Source organism: Akebia trifoliata, chromosome 6 (assembly GCF_017979445.1).
Source record: "Akebia trifoliata isolate Shusen 1 chromosome 6, ASM1797944v1, whole genome shotgun sequence".
NCBI classification, from domain to species: domain Eukaryota; kingdom Viridiplantae; phylum Streptophyta; class Magnoliopsida; order Ranunculales; family Lardizabalaceae; genus Akebia; species Akebia trifoliata.
Window position 1 is genome coordinate 10,571,215 of NC_141380.1, and position 19,791 is coordinate 10,591,005.

Genomic DNA, 19,791 nt, shown 5'->3' on the forward strand with positions numbered 1-19,791 from the left:
CTGTGCTTTTGGCCCAGCTATCTCATTTGTTTTTTTTTTTCTTTTCTGAGTGCAATCATACACTAAGTGCAAAGAGGATTTTTGAGTGAAGTTTGTGGAGTGCAAATGGTGGCATATTTGATTTCACAATCTTCTTTTTTCAAAAATTCTATTAATTGAGAACATCATAGTCTTGATCCACAGACATTCCACTTGTGCATATTCGAGTAATCTGTGTGGTTTCTTGTAATAAAAATAATTCCCATTTATTTTTGTTAAAAACAAAATTATAGAAAAACAAAGAGTCAACCCCAAATTTTTGGGAAGGATAGCAACAAATCTCGTCACAGACCAACTCAAGCATTTGACATAGACAAATCTAACACAGTGTGCTTACTTCTTAAAGTTTTTGACCAATGACTGATTAAGGTTTGGATCTCATGGAAGCCTTAATGGATAATAATAATCTATTTTATTTTATTTAAATGACTCGGTGTGAAATCAGTCACAATCAGAGCACTAATGATCGTCCATAGTCTGTATAGTGGAAGAAAAAAGCCAAATGTGCACCTTGAAATTTCATAAAATCGATTGGGTGGGTATAGAAACTAAAGGTGGGAAACAAACCCAAAATAAATAAGATAATTTTCTCTGTAACTGTATGTCTTGTAGACTATGTAATCACATACCTAGGATTAGGGCTCCTTTTCACCACTTTCTGCCCATATTTGCGCCAGCGGTACCCATCATCCAAGACGGTGATGTGAGTTTGAAGAGGAAGAAGAAGACAAAGATGGAGATCGATTTGTGCTGAAACGAGGTTAGAAACGAAGAAGTGGAAGAAGAAGACGAAGATGGAGAACTCTCTGTCGAAGAGGAAGAGAGTGAAGAAGAAGACGAAGATGTCGTTCGATCTGTCGAAGAGGAAGAGAGTGAAGAAACGAAGACGAAGATGCCGTTCGATCCGTCGAAGAGGAAGAGAGAGGAAGAGAGTGAAGAAGAAGACCAAGATGGATGGAGAAATCAGATCTGAAATTTCGTTTTTATTTTTTTATTTTTTTATTTTGTTAACGGGGAGGTAGTTCTAAATTTAGAAACTTCATCGTTTTAAAATCAAATCGCGATCTGGACCGTCTATCAAGTGAATATCGAACGGCTGTCTTCGTGAGTCGCGATATGAGTCTTAGGAACGCGACCCTATATATATATATATGGGTCAGGTTCAAGGGCCATGTGAGAAAACATGTAAGAAAACTTTCGTTTTTCAAAATAAGGGTTAGAGGTTTTGGATTGAGCTGATTTTTTGCAAGGATGGTCACTATGATGAAAAGATCATCCTCACAAAAAATCAGCTCAATCAGAAACTTCTAAATCCATCAAAAGTGATTTACAAATTAATGATAAAAATTGGTAAAAAATCGATGGTCCACATTCTAAATCCCTTTTAATGGGGTTAGAAGTTTCAGATTGGGATGATTTTTTGTTTGGATGATCTTCCCATCATAGAGATCATCCTCACAAAAAATCAGCTCAATCCAAAATTTCTAACCCATATTTTAAAATTTTATTTACCGTCGAAAGTTTTCTTACATGTTTTCTCACATGGCCCTTGAACCTGACCCTATATATATATATATATATATATATATATATCACTTTTATGGTGATTTGAGTATAGCACATTAGTGGGTTTTGTTTCTTATCTGAATTGTTTCTTGAATTTCTCTTTGTTGATTTATGCAAAGAGAACCAATGATCATATGTCAGAAAAACTTCATATGCTTGGGAAATTTCATTTGGTTTTGTTTATTTTTTTAATTTTACAATCTAAGTGTTCTGAGAACTTTAATTATTCCAAATTTCATCTTTTGAAACTTTATCCCTAAGATTTGGGTTAGAGCCACTGTCATTGTTTTATTGAAAGAATGCTCAACTATGTTGTTTTGGAGCTTCCTCCCTCTCTTTAAAATCATCAAATTGGGAAAATGCTCAAATCATTTCTATTGATTTTTTCTATTAGTTTATCATGTATTGGAGTTACTCAAAATCCTCAAAAGCATTCAATTCTACTCAAAATTCCCATATCTATTACATTCAATTTATTAACATTCAGTAAGATTCATGGTGCCTACCCTAATATTCAAGATTAGGCATGATAATTGTGGAGGGATAAAATCCTCTCCCATATGAATTGCTCATTTGCACTTTTAACACACATTTTGATGTAGGCACGTGGCATCATTTGATGAGGATTCTATCTAATTAGGGTGACCAAAGGCCATTGTAAAAGGGGAGGGATGGAAAAATGAGGGAGACTGAGGAGAAGAGGTCATGTAATGGAAGTTGAATATGGTGGAACAGTTCTCCGAGCCCGTAGACATAAGCACGCTTGCTGAACTACGTAAAAAACCCTTGTGTTCTTTATTTTTTCATGTTTTTCTATTGTTTTGTTAGTTTAATGATGTGATCATGATCGATGTCAATTTATCACAAAATCGACCTTTACAAATAGTGTCGTCTATGGGAAACATAACAAGGGACACGACGAAACCATAGTAAAGAATAATGAACATAGAACCACGAGGAATCATCATTAATGGTGAGGATCTCAATTAAGAATAAGGGCTACCCCAAAAATCAATCTTGTGAGTTTAGGGGTTCTGATCTAGCTTCGGTAATGGATAGATCGGGGTTGATTGGATGGATTCCTGAGGTAGGACGATGAGAGAAGAAAGGGAAAATAAAGAGATTTAGGAAAATTTAGTTGGGGGATGATTTTGGAATTAGGTTAAGGATTTGGGAAACAATAGGAATAAGGTTTCAAAAATCTCAATTGGCCAAAGTTTTTTAATTACAACATTTTGAAATTATGATTAGGGGAAGGTTTAAAGTATTTAATTATAAACTTTTACAAGTATAACCACAATCCTAATAAAAATGGTTAAAGGTTAGTAGGGTAAGGAAATGATTAAGGGTTGAGGTTTGTAAGTTTCAAGAATCAATAATCAAGAGAGGGATTTCTAGAATCAAGAAAATCAAGAGTAAAGAACTAAAAAAATATAAAAAAAATAAAAGAATTAAAAATATATATATTAGAAGAAAAGAATGTTATATTGGACTCACTCCAAAATGGACTCACACCTCACCTATTATTGGGAAGATCAAACCTAAGCTTTCTTTTTCGTCATCGTTCTTCATTCATTAATATATAAAAAACCCTTCCTTTTACAATGGCCTTTGACTCTTTAAATAAAAAAACTTTAATCCTAGTTAAATTATACTAAATCATTTTACCCTTTATTCAAATTAATAATCACCTAAAAAGGGAAGAATCTTCTTAAATTGAGATTCTTTCCTAATTAGATAAAGTCATCATCAAACGATGTCACGTGTCCACTTTTAGATGTGTGATGAAGGTGCGAATGAGCAATCCATATGGGATAGGATTTTTTCCCTCCACAATGATCATACCTCATCTTGAATATTGGGGTCATCACTATGAATCTTACTGAATATTAATAAATTGAATGTAATGGTTATGAGGATTTTGAGTAGAATCGAATGCTTTTGAGAAAATGTAGGAGTAGCTCCAATACACGATAAACTAATAGAAAAAATCAATAGAAATGATTTGAGCATTTTCCCAATTTGAAGATTCTAAAGAGATAGAGTGAGAGAGAGAGAGAGAGACAAAAGAGCATAGATGAGCATTCTTTTAATAAAAGAAGTCAGTGGCTCTGACCCCAAATCTTAGGGATAAAGTTTCGAAGATGATATTTGGAATAATTAAAGTTCTAATCAAAACCCTTAGATTGTAAAATTAAAAAATGAACAAAACCAAATGAAATTTCTTAAACATATGAAGTTTTTCTGGCATAAGATCCTTGATTCTCTTTGCATCAATCAACAGAGAGAAATTCAAGACATGATTTAGATAAGAAACAAAATCCACTAATTTTTTATACTCAAATTACCAGAAAAGTGCAAAAAAAAAAAAAAAATCTAATTTGATTTCAGACCTATAATCTATTTGTATTCCAAACATAGAGACAAGAAAAATAAATAGAGAGAGAGAGAGACACGCACACACACACACACACACCCCCACCTGAGAGTTGTTATGAAGACTCTTCCTGGTGTCCTTTACCTGGTACTATTGCAAGCAATAACTTACCAATTATTGTTATGAAAGGTTATGATGGACGCAAGCAATTAGCTCACCCATTTTATTGTTTTGGACGACTGTGATGGATGGAAGAAAATCTCAAATAATAGACGTTTCCAACCTAGTCAATCTGGTTGAAGAACTAATTAAATAATTCAATCTAAAAGGGACCCCTGATAAAAATAAATAAAAATATAAAAGGTACCCACTTAGGTCTGGAAATGATTCGAAATATATCGGATGTCCAAATCAATCCTATTTGAAAAAAACATGAAAAATCAGATTTTCGGATTGGATTCGGATTGCAATCCTAGATCCGAAATAATTTCAGATCGAACTTGGATCTACCCCAATCCGATCCAAACATATTTCAATAATTTTTGTTATTATTCTTAATTTCATATAAATATAAATAGATAAAACGTTTTAGTTTTTTTTTTTTATTTCCCTCTATATTTGTAGTAGGAAAGTTGATTTTAAAATTTTATATTTTAATTTTTTTGAACATTGATAATAAGGCATGTGTTCGGATCTCACCGAATAGGTTTCGGGTTAAGGATGAAATGAAACGAATCGAATTCGGTTCACATAGTCATTAACTGTTCGGATCGGATCAGGTACATCTTTAAAAAAAATTCGAATTGGATCGGAATGGCACTAATCTTGTACTGAATCGATTCGTTTCCAACCTTAAACCCACTGATGGTGGCTTTTTAGTCTGAGACCGAAAAGAGAATTCCAATTTTGTTGTATTATTATTATTATCATTATGAACAAATTACTTAATCGGAACACGAAAATTGAAAATTTTCCAAAAATGCTGCACTATTCAAATTAATTCTGAAAATCATAAAATTAACTGTTTTTGGAAATAAGAAAGATAAAATAAAATGAACCGTAATTTCTACGTTTTTCTTACCAAAAATGTCCTTATATCTTTCTTCTATCTTTTACTCTTCATATTTATCAAAACCCAACTCTTCTATATACTATTGGGTAACAAAGATAGGAGGGTATAAACGTAATGTGAATATAAGGTTATGCTTGTTTATTTTGTGAAAAGTTGTATACATAAATTATTCTGTGCTTTCATGTTTTATGCGTGTTTGGTTGCTAAAATGAGAAGTGGGTTCCACCATATTGTTTGATTTTTCTTCCCAAAAAATACTTAAAATTACTACAAACTATTACAACAAAAAAAGTTGCGGAATTATCTTTGCATCAATCAATAGAGAAAAATTCAAGAAACGATTTAGATAAGAAACAAAACCCACTAATTTTTTATACTCAAATCACAAGAAAAGTGCAAAAAAGAAAAAAAAAATTCTAATTTTATTTCAGACCTGTAATCTATTTGTATCCCAAACATAGAGACAAAAATAATAAAGAGAGAGATGGACGCACCTGAGAGTTGTTATGGAAGACCCTTCTTGGTGTCCTTTTCTTGATACTACTTCAAGCAATAACTTACCCATTATTGTTCAGGACGGTTATGATGGACGCAAGCAATTAGCTCACCCATTTTATTACTTTAGACGATTATGATGGACAAAAGAAAATTTCAAATAATAGATGGTTCCAACCTAGTCAATCTGGTTGAAGAACTAACTAAATAGTTCAATCTATAAAGGACCCCTGATAAAAATAAAAAAATCTAAAAGGTACCCACTTAGGGTTGGCAATGATCTGAAATATATCGGATGTCCTAACCGGTTCGATCCAAAAAACATGAAAAATTGGACTCTGATTGATATCCTAGATCCGAAATAATTTTAGATCGGATTCGGATCTACCCCAATCCAATCTGAACATATTTCAATAATTTTTATTATTATTCTTAATTTCATATATATATAGATATGGGGGGCGTTCAATGGCCAACTTTTTGGCAAAACATTTTTCAAAACATGAGTTAGAGGTTTTGGAATGGGCTGGATTTTGGTGAGGATGATCTCTACGGTGAGGAGATCATCATCACCAAAAATTAGCCCATTCCAAAACTTCTAACTCATGTTTTGAAAAATGTTTTGCCAAAAAGTTTGCTATTGAATGATATCTATATATATATATATATATATATATTTATATATATGATGTTTTAAAAATTATTTCCTTCTATATTTGTAGTAGGAAAGTATATTTTTTAAAAATTTTGAACATTGATAATTTGAAAATAAGGCATGCATTCGGATCTAATCGGATCGATTTCGGGTTAAGGATGAAATGAAACAGATCGGATTCAGTTCACATATTCATTAACCATTCGGATTGGATTAGGTACATCTTTTAAAAAAATTAGGATTGGAGTGGCACTAGTCCGGTATCGAATCGATCCGTTTCCAACCCTAGACCCACTAATGGTGGTTTCTTAGTCTGAAAATCATAAAATTTACTATTTTTGAAAATAATAAAGATAAAAAATAAAATGAACTATAATTCTATATTTTTCTTACAAAAAATGCCCTTATTTATTTCTTCTATCCTTTTACTCTACATATTTATAAAAATCCAACTCTTCTATATACTATTGGGTAAGAAAGATAGAAGAGTATAAACGTAATGTGAATATAAATTAAAAGAAGATTAACTAAAGTTATGCTTGTTTGTTTTGTGAAAGATCATAAAAAGTTGTATATACAAATTATTTCGCGCTTTCACATTTTATGCATGATTGTTTGCTAAAATGAGAAGTGAGTTCCACCATATTGTTTGATTTTTCTCCCCAAAAAATACTTAAAATTACCACAAATTATTACGACAAAAAAAGTTACGGAATTATTTGAGGAAGAATTTTATTGGTTGAGCTACGCACAAGTCTAGGGCACGTGTGGATTGACTTTTTAAGTGCTTCTGACTTTCGATATAAGATACACTATCCTTGAAATTTGTGTTTGTTCGATTTAACGTAAATCAATAGAAACTTAGCGTGACCAAAAAACTTGGAAGTAGAGGTCCCACCAAAACCCCGAATTCCTCTTTCCCACTTTTGTAAATTTCTATTTTTCTTTAAAGAAAAAAAATTTTATTTTATTTTTTCAAATTCGTTGTAAAAGTTGAAGAAAGCCTCACATAATTAAACTCTAATTTCAATATTTTTCAATGTACGTCTCTCCCTCCCTCTATTTCACTTTTTTCTTTGAGAAACATTTGTTTTACTAACTTACTAAAGTGTGTGTTTGATAACACTTTTTTAGTCTAAACGGAGGTGATCCACCTTAAAATTCAGACTTTAGAAGTTTTATTTCCGTTTGTTTTGGTTCAAATTCCAGACTTTAGAACTAAAATTCAGAAGTTTTAAACCTGTAATAGGGGGATGCTGGACGAAACTTCTGAAATCTGATTTTTTTTTTTATTCTTAAAATACTTTCCTCAAAATCTTGATTTCTACCACTTATCATTTCTTTATACGAACTTTAAAACCCTTACTTTTAACTTTTCTACCTCTCATTTTTTTTCTACCTCTTTTTTCTCTACAACTATATTGTCAAAGTCTTTCCCCTTTCTCTTGTTTTGTGTTTGAAAAAATCCTATATTTTTATACGAACCCTAAAATCTTATATTTTTAACTAGAAAATGAATTGTTATTTATTGTTTGAGTATTATCTTATTGGAATATAATTTCTTAAGTATGAATTCAAATTGAAAATAATACTTTTAGGATGTTTGATATATTAGAAATCGAAATTAAATGTATATATAATTTCATTATGCATAATATATTATATTTTTTGATTAACAATTTATTAGAATTATAAAAATATTATTATCAAAATTATCATTATATTTTAAAATTCTATTTGTGATCAAAAGTTTTAAAAATGATAAATAAATAACTTTTCCAGAGTTCAGATTTCAAGTACTCGCTTCGAAGTGTTAGCAAACATATATTAATTTCGGAGTAATTTCAGTGTTTTTTCACGAAGGATACTTCTAAAAATTGTGCTTGCGGGGGAGCACTAAAAATCTCGTCGAAATTGCGGTTTGCACGACGAAAATACCTTTGTGAATTTCTATATCCAACGAATTAAGATCGACCTCCTCGTCGTCACGCCGAAGCAAACAAAACCCTAATCTAGAACCATCTTCTTCTAGAGGACAGACCTATTTCCCCAAAACCAAAACAAAACCCTAAGCTAAAACCATTTTATTCTTGAGGACAGACGGCTGTGGGTACTTTTACCTGAAGACAACCTTGGATCAGCTCCTCCTCACGAAGATCAACAACAGAGCAGCATCTGATCGGCCCCTAGTTTACGCCCTGCAACACTCCGCGGCATATCTGCTCAGAGGTACGCCTTCTATACCATCTCTTGTCTGTGTAGTTTGAGTTTTATATAATGAAACATTACTTTTGCTGATACTTTACTTCAGAAGCTCTGTTGTTCTTGTACCCTTAATTACTTTTTTTTTTTTCCTGTCTTGCTCTCTGTTGTCCATTGTATATCACAATTGGTTTTTGTTCCAAAACAAGCATAGTTTACTTTACAGGATTGCAGTGTTCTTTTATGCATATGGTTTACTTGTGGTGGTTGTAGAATTTTTTGGGCTTGGTATGCTTTTGATCTTGGATTTTTTTATATGATGTTCTTTTATGTGTGTTGATTATTTGTGGGTGTTATAGAAATTGTTGTTTTTTTTTCTTCTTTAAAACGTTTGATTAGATTTCATATCTAAGTCACTGTAGAGAATTCTATTATTTTTATTACTAGATTGAACCTTGGATTTTTCTGTTGGGTATATTCATTCATAACAATCTGATATATATTGTTAGAGACATGGTCTCTTTGAATTATTTTCATAACAAATCAGCTCCAAAAAATTCTGGAGTTTTACTCTATGGCATTTTTTTATGGACTTGAATTCAACTCTCTTGATCTTTGTTGTGAAATGAACTTTTTTGCATACAGTTATTTCAGAAATCTAAGCTGTTGATTGTTTTGCATGATTCTTAAACCCATCTGTTGATGAAGTTGGCCTCGATCTAGTATTCATATGACCAAAAATATCAAAATAGGCTAAAGTTTTGGTGGACTTTGGTAAGTATTGACCATGGAGATACCTTAGATCCATGTTAATTGTTGAAAGGACCTACATTGTCATTTTAAGACAATAGTTTTATGTATGATGATACAGGTTTTATTATGTGATAGTAGTTATGTTTTTATATAGGTTTTATTTTTCATATGTCTAATATTTAGGAGAGGTTCTGTCAAATTTTTTTTATAACAAAATAAATATATTTTGAGTTTAAAATGATATTATAATATTTTTATTGAATAAAAACAGTAGTTGTTACCTTTTTGGAGTATAATTGGTTGAGTTATAATTTAAAATTAGTAACCCTTACATATAAGGGCATTTTGGTCATTTTAATAGAATCCAGAATAGTTCCCAAACACAAAACTCTATCAAAAGTACTTCTTAGATTCTGCATTCAAACACAACAGTACTTCAAAAAGTAATTCTAGCTTCTGTATCCACACAGCCTCCTAGAGTTTGGCTTCCTTTTTGCTCTCATTTCTCACGAGATAACTCTCCACTCTCTCTCTCGGCTTCTGTCTCCCTTTTTCCTCTCTCATCTGTGTCTCTCTCTTTCTCTTGACTCACACAAATCTCTTTCGCACGAAGGTAAATCTCCACTCTCTCACTCAATTTTTTTCTTGTTTGATTTTTATTTTTTGAGATTCATACTTCTACAACTATGTTTTTTTTTTTTCTTGCTTGATTTAATACTGTTCGTTTTTCCCCCAATGCCTCGCACTTCATCCCAATTTTTGCAATTTCTCTGAACTCAACCTAAGAATTTCATGTACCCCAATAATTCTGAAAACAAATGAGGGTATAAGTATTGCTTTGGGTAATTGTAGTTAGGATACATGCTCTTGAACTTGTTGACTAAATTCTGCATTGTTGTTGTGTAAGATGCACGCATGCACACACACACTCTTTCGGGCTTCTCATACACCAGTAGAAGGGCTTCAGCCACATCACACATATCTACTACCATCTGGATATTGTTTTCCAGTGTTTCACGCTCACCTAATTGATATTTGGCAACAAAGAATAAATTATAAACAATCGTAACATATGTTAAAACCTTAGCCAATATCAAGTATGCAATGTTGCCACACAAATACATGAAGGCGAGATCTGTAATACACACCCACATGCATCGTTGTAAGTACATATATAAGATTGATTGATAGCATGGTATGGTACATTATTGCTTTCCTATTAGTAATCGATATGTTGCATCTGTTTTCTTTCCCCTTATATGTATGTAGCTCATTTTGTTTGCTCTTTTCTGTCTGGAATATGTTGTTGGTTTAATTTATGGAAGTGAATAAGAAATTGTCCCATTTTATAATGTACCATTTCTTTTCTTAGAAGGTTCTTAGATCTTGAGATGTAAACAAGAGGTCTGGAGATATTTTTACATGTTTGGCAACAAAGTTGATGATTTGTTGCAACTATTGGCCCATTAATGTGGCTTAAAGACAAGCAGTTTCCCAATTTTGAAATTTTTTTCTTCACCTAGCAGCCTGAAGGGTGTTTATATTGATTTTTCCCACTCAATAACTCGGACTAAATCTAGTGATTGAGATTTATATGAAAAATGTAGAAATTACTGTTCATTTTATTTTTTACCGTTTTGGTAAGAAAGTTATTTTCAAAAATGGTATATTACCATTTTCAGAATTAATTTGAATAGTGCACCATTTTGAGAAATTTTCAATTTTCGGTACATATTTTGGTATATTAGCCTATTTTTATACTAGTAGGGAGCATGTACAATCGTTAGATGTACTACAAAAATTAATTTATATTTTGAACGATTAATATAAAAAATTTATTCTCATATTATAAGGATCCTTTTGTAATTTAAAATATTAACTAAGATGATTTTGTAGAAAAAAGAATATCTATATAGTTTTAGAAAATTAAAATTACCTAACATAATTTTAAAATCGTGGGAGTGTAAATTTTTTAATTTTGATAAAAATGCTCTTGATAATAATAAAAAAGTTGTATAGTTAATATTTAAATTATATTGTATTATCTACAAAATTATATTAGTTATAAGGATGTTTTTTAATTAGAAATATCAACTAAGGAAATTTTGTATTTTAAATCTGAGTTTTATCTTGAAATTAGAGCAGTTTTTGGTGTTGGCTTATCAATGTGGATATGTAGGCCCAACGGTGATTTTGGAGAGAGAATTGATGATGAGAGGAGATGACATAATCAATATTTGTTTTAAAGAATTGGGTATTATAATTATTTAATGTTTTAAAAGGATGTAGATCTCATTTCAAGGTTTGTTGAGTAACCTCCAAACTTGAGCAGGTAAGGTTCTCTTGGAGTTAATAGAATTCCGACAAAGTTGGGTTGTGTTACATAAATTTGCAACTGATGCATCTGCCGTTAAATCTCTCTTAAGACTATTGACAGGTGGATGTGACCTACACATTAAGGGTGGCAATCTTAACGCCACCCACGAACCACGACTCAAAATTAGTGAGTTTGGGTCATAATAGCGACAATCTGTCTAACATGATTATTAAACAAGTTGTGTCTAGCTTAGAGATGTCAACCTGCTTAACTCGTTTTGACATGTTTAGTTATTGTGGTATTAACATGTTGTTTTAAATCATAGAACATAGGAGGTATCTCAATGATCAATAATTATTTAAGGATTTTTAAAATTATCCATTTTTTAGTAGAATTTTTTTATAATACATTTTTTTTTTCAAATTTTATAAAATATAGAGGGTGTTTTGAGATATTTTTCAAATACTTAAGGGCTGTTCTTTTAGTTTGGAAAAGATAGTAAGGAAAGTTTCCTAGGTGCATTACCTTGTGGCATCCAAAAATGTGACGTGATGCTACAGGGATGTTAAGGACAAAATTCTAAGAATTTTGAATTTTTTTTTTTTTCAAAAAATACTTAAGTTATATTCATAAATAAGGATTTTATGGTTGTGTGACTTTATTTTAGTAGGGCCATGTTCGACAGCCAACTCCACTATACAATTGGATTTTGTGATTTAACGGTTGAGATTGTGTGTAATTTTTAAGGTAAATTAGTAAAATCCCCTAAAAAATTGACGATATTCAGTTTACCCCAACAAAATGCAAGATTAGGTTTATCTTTAGATCAAAAGTTACTTTCAATGCCCAAAAGTTATTTTAGGTATATCAAAAAATGTTTTTGGAAATAAGGGTAAGGGACCCATAAGAAAGAAAAAGTTCTAATAAATGGACGTTTGAGGTACTGCCCAAACCTCAAGGACTATTTAAAAAGAAACCTCTCCCAAGGTCTATTTAGTAATTTATTTTTCAAAAATAAGTCCAATGCTATCATTTACGATAATTGGAATCTTAATCACAAAATTCTTCAAATAAGGTACTAGTCGATTAAATCGATGAATTGACAAATTAATAAATTATTTATCAACTAATAGACCATTGGTAAAATTTTATCCTTCTCTCTCAACATTTTATTTTCTTCAACATTAAAATCTTGATAACAAGAAAAGATTTTTAGGGGGGTTGAAGATGATGGATCTTTGTCAAAAAAGGCATTAGTTGTATATTCTTGAAAAATTTTCAGATTTTATTTCCGCATCTTTGCTGGATTTATCTGAATTAAGTAAATTGAATCCCCTGAATAATCTTGAGAGCTTCTATTGCCACAACTTTTGCTAATGCCACTCCAAGATGTGTGCTAAATCTTTGGTGATTTACATATGAATTCAGGTGGCATTAGCAAAAGATGGTGTGGCAATATAATCTTTCATAATCTTTGTTACTGTGTTTAGAATAAGCCATAAATTATGGTGGTAGTTTGGACTTCAAAAATTGATTTAAAACTTGACCAATTACATTGATCTACACTCTACATTAGTACATGCATATTAGTGGAAAGAAACCCCAAGGGGTTGGCCTAGTGGCAAGCCGAGCCTTGATAAGCTCCTTAGGAGGGTAGGTCAAGTGTTTGAAACCCCAAGAAATAGTGAATACCTTGGGGCCTTCCTCCAAGGTTCGATTGACCCTTGACTCAATCAATTGCACGTAGGATTTTTGTAGGAGGGCAGTTTGTGACCGTGGGACTAGTCTTGTTGTAATTTTAACTATTTTAAGATTTTCAAATACAAAGTGATTTTATCTATTTTGGTGTTATCAAACACAAAAGCAATTGTTTTACTTGTTTAACTATATGGGTATATCCAACACACAAGTGACGAGTGTTTAACTTGTTTTCTAAAACATTTAGTCCCACATAGACTATGAGAAAAACTAGCGATGTCTTTATATACTATCTTGCTTTACTTGTGTGGTAAGGTTAGAAATGATTGGTGGCCCATACGTGCGTGGGGTCCCAAGAGGAAAATCCAAGGTTCCAATTGGAATTTGGATTTGTTGATCCGAAAAACTTAATGCGTATGCGCATGTATGATGTGCACGCAAGGTGGTGTAAATCCTTGCTTTCTAACCTCTTGTGTGTGCGAGATTGACTCATTTTTGCTAACCAATTTTCAATTCCAATCCATTTGTTTTAATTAGTTAAACCGTTTTAATTTAAATGTTGTGCTAATTAGCAATTGGAATGTTTTAATCTAGCCGTTAATTTACCGTTTTAATTAAATTAATTGGACAGTCATGGGGTGGTCAAACCCTTGGTTTATAAAAACAAATTGTCTCGAATCCAATAGACATACAAAAACTTTTTTTGTTTTCTCTTATTCTTTTCTTGACTTACCCTAAATTTACTTTTCATCTCATCTTCTTCAAAAGGATCAATCTGAGCTATTCGACTTTCTCTGCCATTGTGAATGCATGCTTGGTTTGGGATTTCAATCGTTGTACCCTTGAGAGTATTCCGCTATACCAATTGCATCGAGATACATTTTTTGTGGGACACGATATACTCTTAAGGGTAGTGATTTATCATGTCTCAATCATTCTTCTTGCAATTGATTTTCTGTCTTGTTAGTTGCATCAACACTTTTCTTACAATCTTAAGAGTATATCGATGGATGTTTCTAACATGGACGTTGTAATGGCTATTATGAAGTCTCTTTTGAATATTTCAAAGGTTGAATAGTTCAACGATACCTTCTTCAAACGTTGGCAAGAAAGGATCTCTTCCTCACTAGACATGGTAAACCTCGCCCACATTCTAAGAGAACCTAAGACGAAGGAAGGTATAGAAAATTATGAAGAAAATTTCAAACAATGGGAGAGATGTAACAAAATATGTAGACACACTATTCTTAGCTTTCTTTCTAACGAACTGTTTGATATATATCGCATGTATAAAATTGCTAAGGAAATTTGGAAAAATTTAATTAAAAAATATATTTTAGAAGATGTTGTAAATAAAAAATATGCCATGGGGAATTTTGCAGATTTCGAAATGATTGAGGATAGAAATGTATCATCTAAATTTCATGACTACAATCTCCTAATTAATGATCTTAAAAATGAAGATGTAACCCTACCCGAATATTTTCTTGTAGGTTTTCTTATTGAGAAATTACTAGAATACTGGAAAGACTATAAGAATAATTGAAATTATGTGTTTCGTACCATGTCTAGTCCTAGAAAAGGGATGAATAGGATAAATTAAAATTTATTTCAATTATCCAATTTTAACTTAGATCGATAATTTGACTATGTGTTCTAAGTCATTCATCGAACCTCAATTTTGCACTTATGTCTTTAAATTGCATTTAATGAAAATACACTTGAAATTTAAACGTTCATTTTGTCATGTCATTCAATGACACATTCATATAGGATTTAGCTCTTCAGCATTCATGGCATTCAAGTGTAAATTGCGGAATCATTAAATATGCACAAGTCATAAGACTTCTAATGATTCAGCAATGTGCCTACTTCCATTCCCACGGTATGTCTCTAGTTTGCAATGCGATTGATGTTCACTTAGAATCTAAACATTAATAGCATGTCATACATAGCATAATATTCATTCATGATATACATTCATCTAAGTGTAAATTGATAGAGGCATTTCCATGAACATGAGACAACCAATTTATAGTGGTTCGACAACGTGCCTACGTCCACTCCCAGAGTTCCTACTCAAGGAACTTGGTGCTCACTATCAAAGAGGGTTATGGTTCACCTCGAACCTTTTACATAGAATTTTTATACTTAAACTAAATTCTAAAACTTAAGATTGAGATAAACGCATCCTCTTGAAAACGTGAATATTGTTCCTCGGAAATTCACGAACATTTTCTCTTGTCAAGAGTCCTAGACTCTAACGAGAGCTTGGTTTTTTATGAGCTAAACCAAGTAACCTCATACATAGATTTGGAAATCAAAAACAAAATTCAAGGACTCACTCAACACTTAAGGTTTTCTAATGGCAATCTTAAGTTCTTCAAGTCCATGAGCTCACAAGTGTCTCGACGGTTGGATCTTCCAATCAAGCTTTCAAGTTTGTCGGCTCCTTGTGATCACTCATTCCATATTTTCTTTTTGCTCTTTGTTCCATAAATGTACCAATGTGTATGCAAGGTGAGGTTTGATGGTGGGAATGCGATCAAATGAGAAATCTAGGAAGGTTGAAAGGGGATTCACCTAAGTTAAACTCTCATGTGTATAGAATGCTCTCAAAGTGTGGAGAGGGGAGTGCCCAAGTTCTCTAGGGTTTGATTCACCCATAAATAAATTCAAGAGCTAAGTTTTAAAGACATTTGAGAGTCAAGGAAGACCTACTAGTGGTGCCGTGATATTTATTAGGGGTGTCTGTAGCTCTGATGATCATATTTTTGACTTTCGGGAGTTACTTAGTCTACCAGTGCCACCGAACCAAAATTGATGCCATTGTGAGAGCAAAACAATAAGGACATGGAAATGCATGCTTGCTGTCGGTGGCCTTGGTAATTTTACTGATTACGCCCGGTGGCCCTGGTAATTTTAGCCAGTGGCGTCAATAAAATGATCAAAATGCCCTTTTGATCCATTTTGAGCTCCCGGGAAGTCTAGTGATCAAACAATTTTGGGATTTTGTAGATCTTACCAATATAAAATCTCAACTCTCACCAAGGGATGGAAGATGTTCCAAGGGGTATAATATTACCAAAATACACTTTTAGCTATTTTGGCACCCACCAAACCATTTTTGGCTCCTAGAAGTCCGATGATCGAACAGGTCGGGGAATAAGATGTCCTTATCAAGGTGAGTCAACATTACGATCATTTAGGTGTTAGGGAATGGTCCAGGTGGTCTCATTACTTTTTAGGCTTTGTGCACACAAATATGAATTGTTTTGTCGAGGTGCTTGAGGTTGAGTGGCTTTACCGGAATCTTCACGCTTCTTCTCATACAAATTGGTTCGACACACAACTAAGACTCGAGATTGAAAAAATATGGAATTGAGCCCTACTCATATGAGGTTGAGTAAGCTCAAGAAGGTTAAAATTCGGTTCATTCAGGAAACCGAGCCCTACTCATATGAGGTTAAGTAGGTTCAAGAAGGTTAAGACTTGATTCATTGAGGGAACTAATCCCTACTTATGAGGTTGAATAGGTTCAAGAAGGTTAAAACTCGGCTTATTAAGGGAACTGGACCCTATTCTTGAGGCTGAGTAGGTTCAAGGTTTAAGCTCAGTCCTTTTATTATTTATCTAAGTATTAGATCATTCTGGGATTTCTTTTGATTCTTCTATTATTTATCTAAGTTTTGGAGTGTTCTGGGATCCAAGCCCGATTTGGGATTTCGGTCGGTTCTTCTATTATTTATCTAAGTCTTGGATCGTTTTGGGATCCAAGCCCGGCCTAAGATGTGGGTTGATTCTTCTATCATTTATCAAAGCCTTTGCTCATTTAGGAAGTCAAGCCTAACTTGTAGGGTAGTCAGTTCTATTATTAAAGCATTGACTTATTACGAGAGCTCGGCCAAGTGGAAGATCATATTTGCGCCAAACATGGAAGAAGATAAGCTCGGAAGCTCAGGAATCATACTAGTTCTGAAATCAGGGTTGGTGCTAATTCAGGAAGGATTGTCAGAAATTATGAAGTTCTCGAAGACGGATCGTAGTACATCAATCTCCACCTTCGAAGAGGGCTATTGTGGAAGGATAAAATTATCTCCCATCTGTATCGCTTATTTGCACCATCTTTTCTCATCTCGAGGTGGGCACGTGGTATCGTTTGATGAGGACTCTATTTAATTAGGGAAGAATCCCAATTTAAGAGAATTCTTCTCTTTTAAATGATTATTAATTTGGATAAGGAGTAAAAGGGTAATTATTATTTAACTAGGATTATGATTTTTTTTTTAATGATTTTTCTATGTAAAAGGGGAGGGACGGAGGAGGGAGACCAAGGAGAGGAGGTCATGTAACGGAGGTTGAATATAGTGGAACAGCTCCCCAAGCCAATGGACGTAAGCACGTTTGCCGAACCAAGTAAAATACCCTCTTGTTCTTTATTTTTCCATGCTTTTTCTATTGTTTCATTAGTTTAATGATGTGATCATGATCGATGTCGATTTATCACAGAATCGGCCTCTACAATCATGATGACCAAATCAAATGAATACCTCAAAAGAAAAATACCACACTTCACCATCGATGGTTTAATCCAAAGTTTAAAATCTCTTCTTGAGACATTGTTTCGTCAAGAGAAAAAAAAACTCTTAGCGAATCAAATTAGTTTGAATTAGGATTTTATGTTGCAACCCCAATATTTGAGACAAGGCATGATGATGATAATGGTGTTGGTGCTGCTGGTGGCAAAATCAAATTTATTACTTCTCATATGTTCCATTGACTGTTATTTGCTTGACCAAAGTCTTGTCCTGAGACTTGTGTCGAGAAAGAGAGAGAGAGAAGTCTGTAGATTGACACAACCTCAAAACATACGTCCATGGTTAAAACTTTGACCCAGAGTATAAAACTAGCTTAAAAACCCTTGAAAAGTGAGACTCATAAGACTAATGATAAAATGACTCGAAAAAACATAGCGGTCTGTATTTGGTTGATGTGGCAAGTGCACAGAACCGTAGACTTTTCCTTGGCTATCCCAAAGAAAAAGTTCTATGGTTCTGTGCACTTGCCATGTCAACTGAGTACGGTTTTTTCGAGTCAGATTATCATTACCCCTTTCCTAATTGAGAGAAATGCATTGTTAGTTTCTAATTATTTTTTTGTTGGAGTGGCTGCAATTCAGTTGTCTTTGATGCGATTCAAATGAAATCACATTAATATGTTTCTACTTCCATTGTCCTTTGTGGAGCAGGGATTTCAACTATGGATAATGGAGGAGGCGAAGGTAAAACTCAGGAAGTAAGTAATGCACACAATGCAAATGAGGATTCATCAATTGAGATAAAGGTTTTGTTCTTCGCAAGAGCTCGAGATCTTACTGGCATGACAGATATGTCACTACAAGTGTCGCCCGGAAGTACAGCCCAAGATTGTTTGAGTAAGCTCTTGACTAAGTTTCCAAGCTTGGAAGAGATCCAAGGGTGTATGGTCCTCGCTCTGAATGAGGAGTACACTTCGGATTCTACCATGGTTAAAAACAGAGATGAATTGGCCATCATTCCTCCAATAAGTGGAGGCTGAATAATGTATGCGTGTAGGTTTCATGGCTAAGGTTAAAGAAACAGTTAAACCAATGCAGTTTCTTTCTTATATATGTTGAAGATGTAATTCATGTTTTGGTTCTTGAGATTGATCGCACCATTGTACTTTAGCTAAAAAAAACTGATCTTCCTTATATTGTAATAAACGGGGGAAAATATATATATTTCTGGAGCTTTGTGACTTCTACAATCTCCATACCTCACAAAAATAAGATGGAAGCAAAGAACATTGAAGTGCATTTAAAATTGTGGTCTTACATGCTTTTAGTGTATATTTATCATCATTAAAACCTCACCCAAAACTTTTGGGATAATACACCAAATCTAATCCTCCAATTCTTTTCCATTTAAAATCATGTCTTTTGTTAATTCTAAATATACGTTAGCTCGATCGTTTTGCTTGGGGTACTGCCCCTGTTTGAGTAGCACTGTGACACTTTGAGAGCTGAATATACTCCAACCCCACTCAAAAGAATGAAACCCACTCACAATAATTTGAGAATCTAGTCTTCATGAAGAATCTCACTCCATCCACCATATTAACATTTTTATCTCTTATGAGAAGAAAGGAACCACAGAGCAACCTTGATATTTTGGAACCCAATGCTCTCACATCCAATCCAAGGACCCGTACCAAAATCCATATCTTCGCAATGCTGAATCTACAAACATGTCTCTTGATTAGCAAACATTCAAGGCCATAAAGCATGGTTCTCCGTTGTATTATAAAGCTGTCCTTTCAACTAATTTGATTGCATCAATTACATATTAGCACTCCAAAAGCAAACCTCAACTTTAACCATCTAACTTAGGTCATATAAACAATGGAATTATAGATTATAGATGCAAGGAATAGTCCCTTGAGAACCAATTATTTTTACTACTATTGTTGCAAGCCATTAGAATCCAAAACAGCTCCCCAGAGCTATAATTTTAAGTTCATCTCTCCAACTTCTTCCACTAATGTTATAATTTGCAAACACACAGACATTCTCTTAATATCAATGAGAGAGACGTGCT

The 19,791-nt window shown here is 33.1% G+C and overlaps 1 protein-coding gene across 4 annotated transcripts; it reads left to right on the forward strand.

The window, feature by feature from the left end:
• Positions 1-7,999: 7,999 nt before the first annotated feature.
• Positions 8,000-18,961, forward strand: CNX7 (co-factor for nitrate, reductase and xanthine dehydrogenase 7). 4 transcript variants are annotated; one of them, XM_086445785.1, is made up of 3 exons: positions 8,000-8,433; positions 17,484-17,590; positions 18,423-18,961. In XM_086445785.1, the coding sequence occupies exons 2-3, from the start codon at positions 17,563-17,565 to the stop codon at positions 18,749-18,751; spliced, it is 357 nt and encodes a 118-aa protein (XP_086301911.1). In that variant the 5' UTR covers positions 8,000-8,433; positions 17,484-17,562; the 3' UTR covers positions 18,752-18,961. The 4 variants fall into 4 exon arrangements, with proteins under 4 accessions (XP_086301911.1, XP_086301913.1, XP_086301912.1 ...); XM_086445787.1 differs by having other exon boundaries at positions 17,484-17,568; XM_086445786.1 differs by lacking the exon at positions 17,484-17,590 and having other exon boundaries at positions 8,008-8,433.
• Positions 18,962-19,791: the final 830 nt, after the last annotated feature.

What these genes read in the sequence shown, in the direction of transcription:
- CNX7 (XM_086445785.1), top strand. Translation starts at nt 17,563, where the DNA reads ATGGACGTAAGCACGTTTGCCGAACCAA. An exon ending in AAGCACGTTTGCCGAACCAA is followed by an intron (nt 17,591 to 18,422) that starts GTAAAATACCCT and finishes TTTGTGGAGCAG; the next exon opens with GGATTTCAACTATGGATAAT.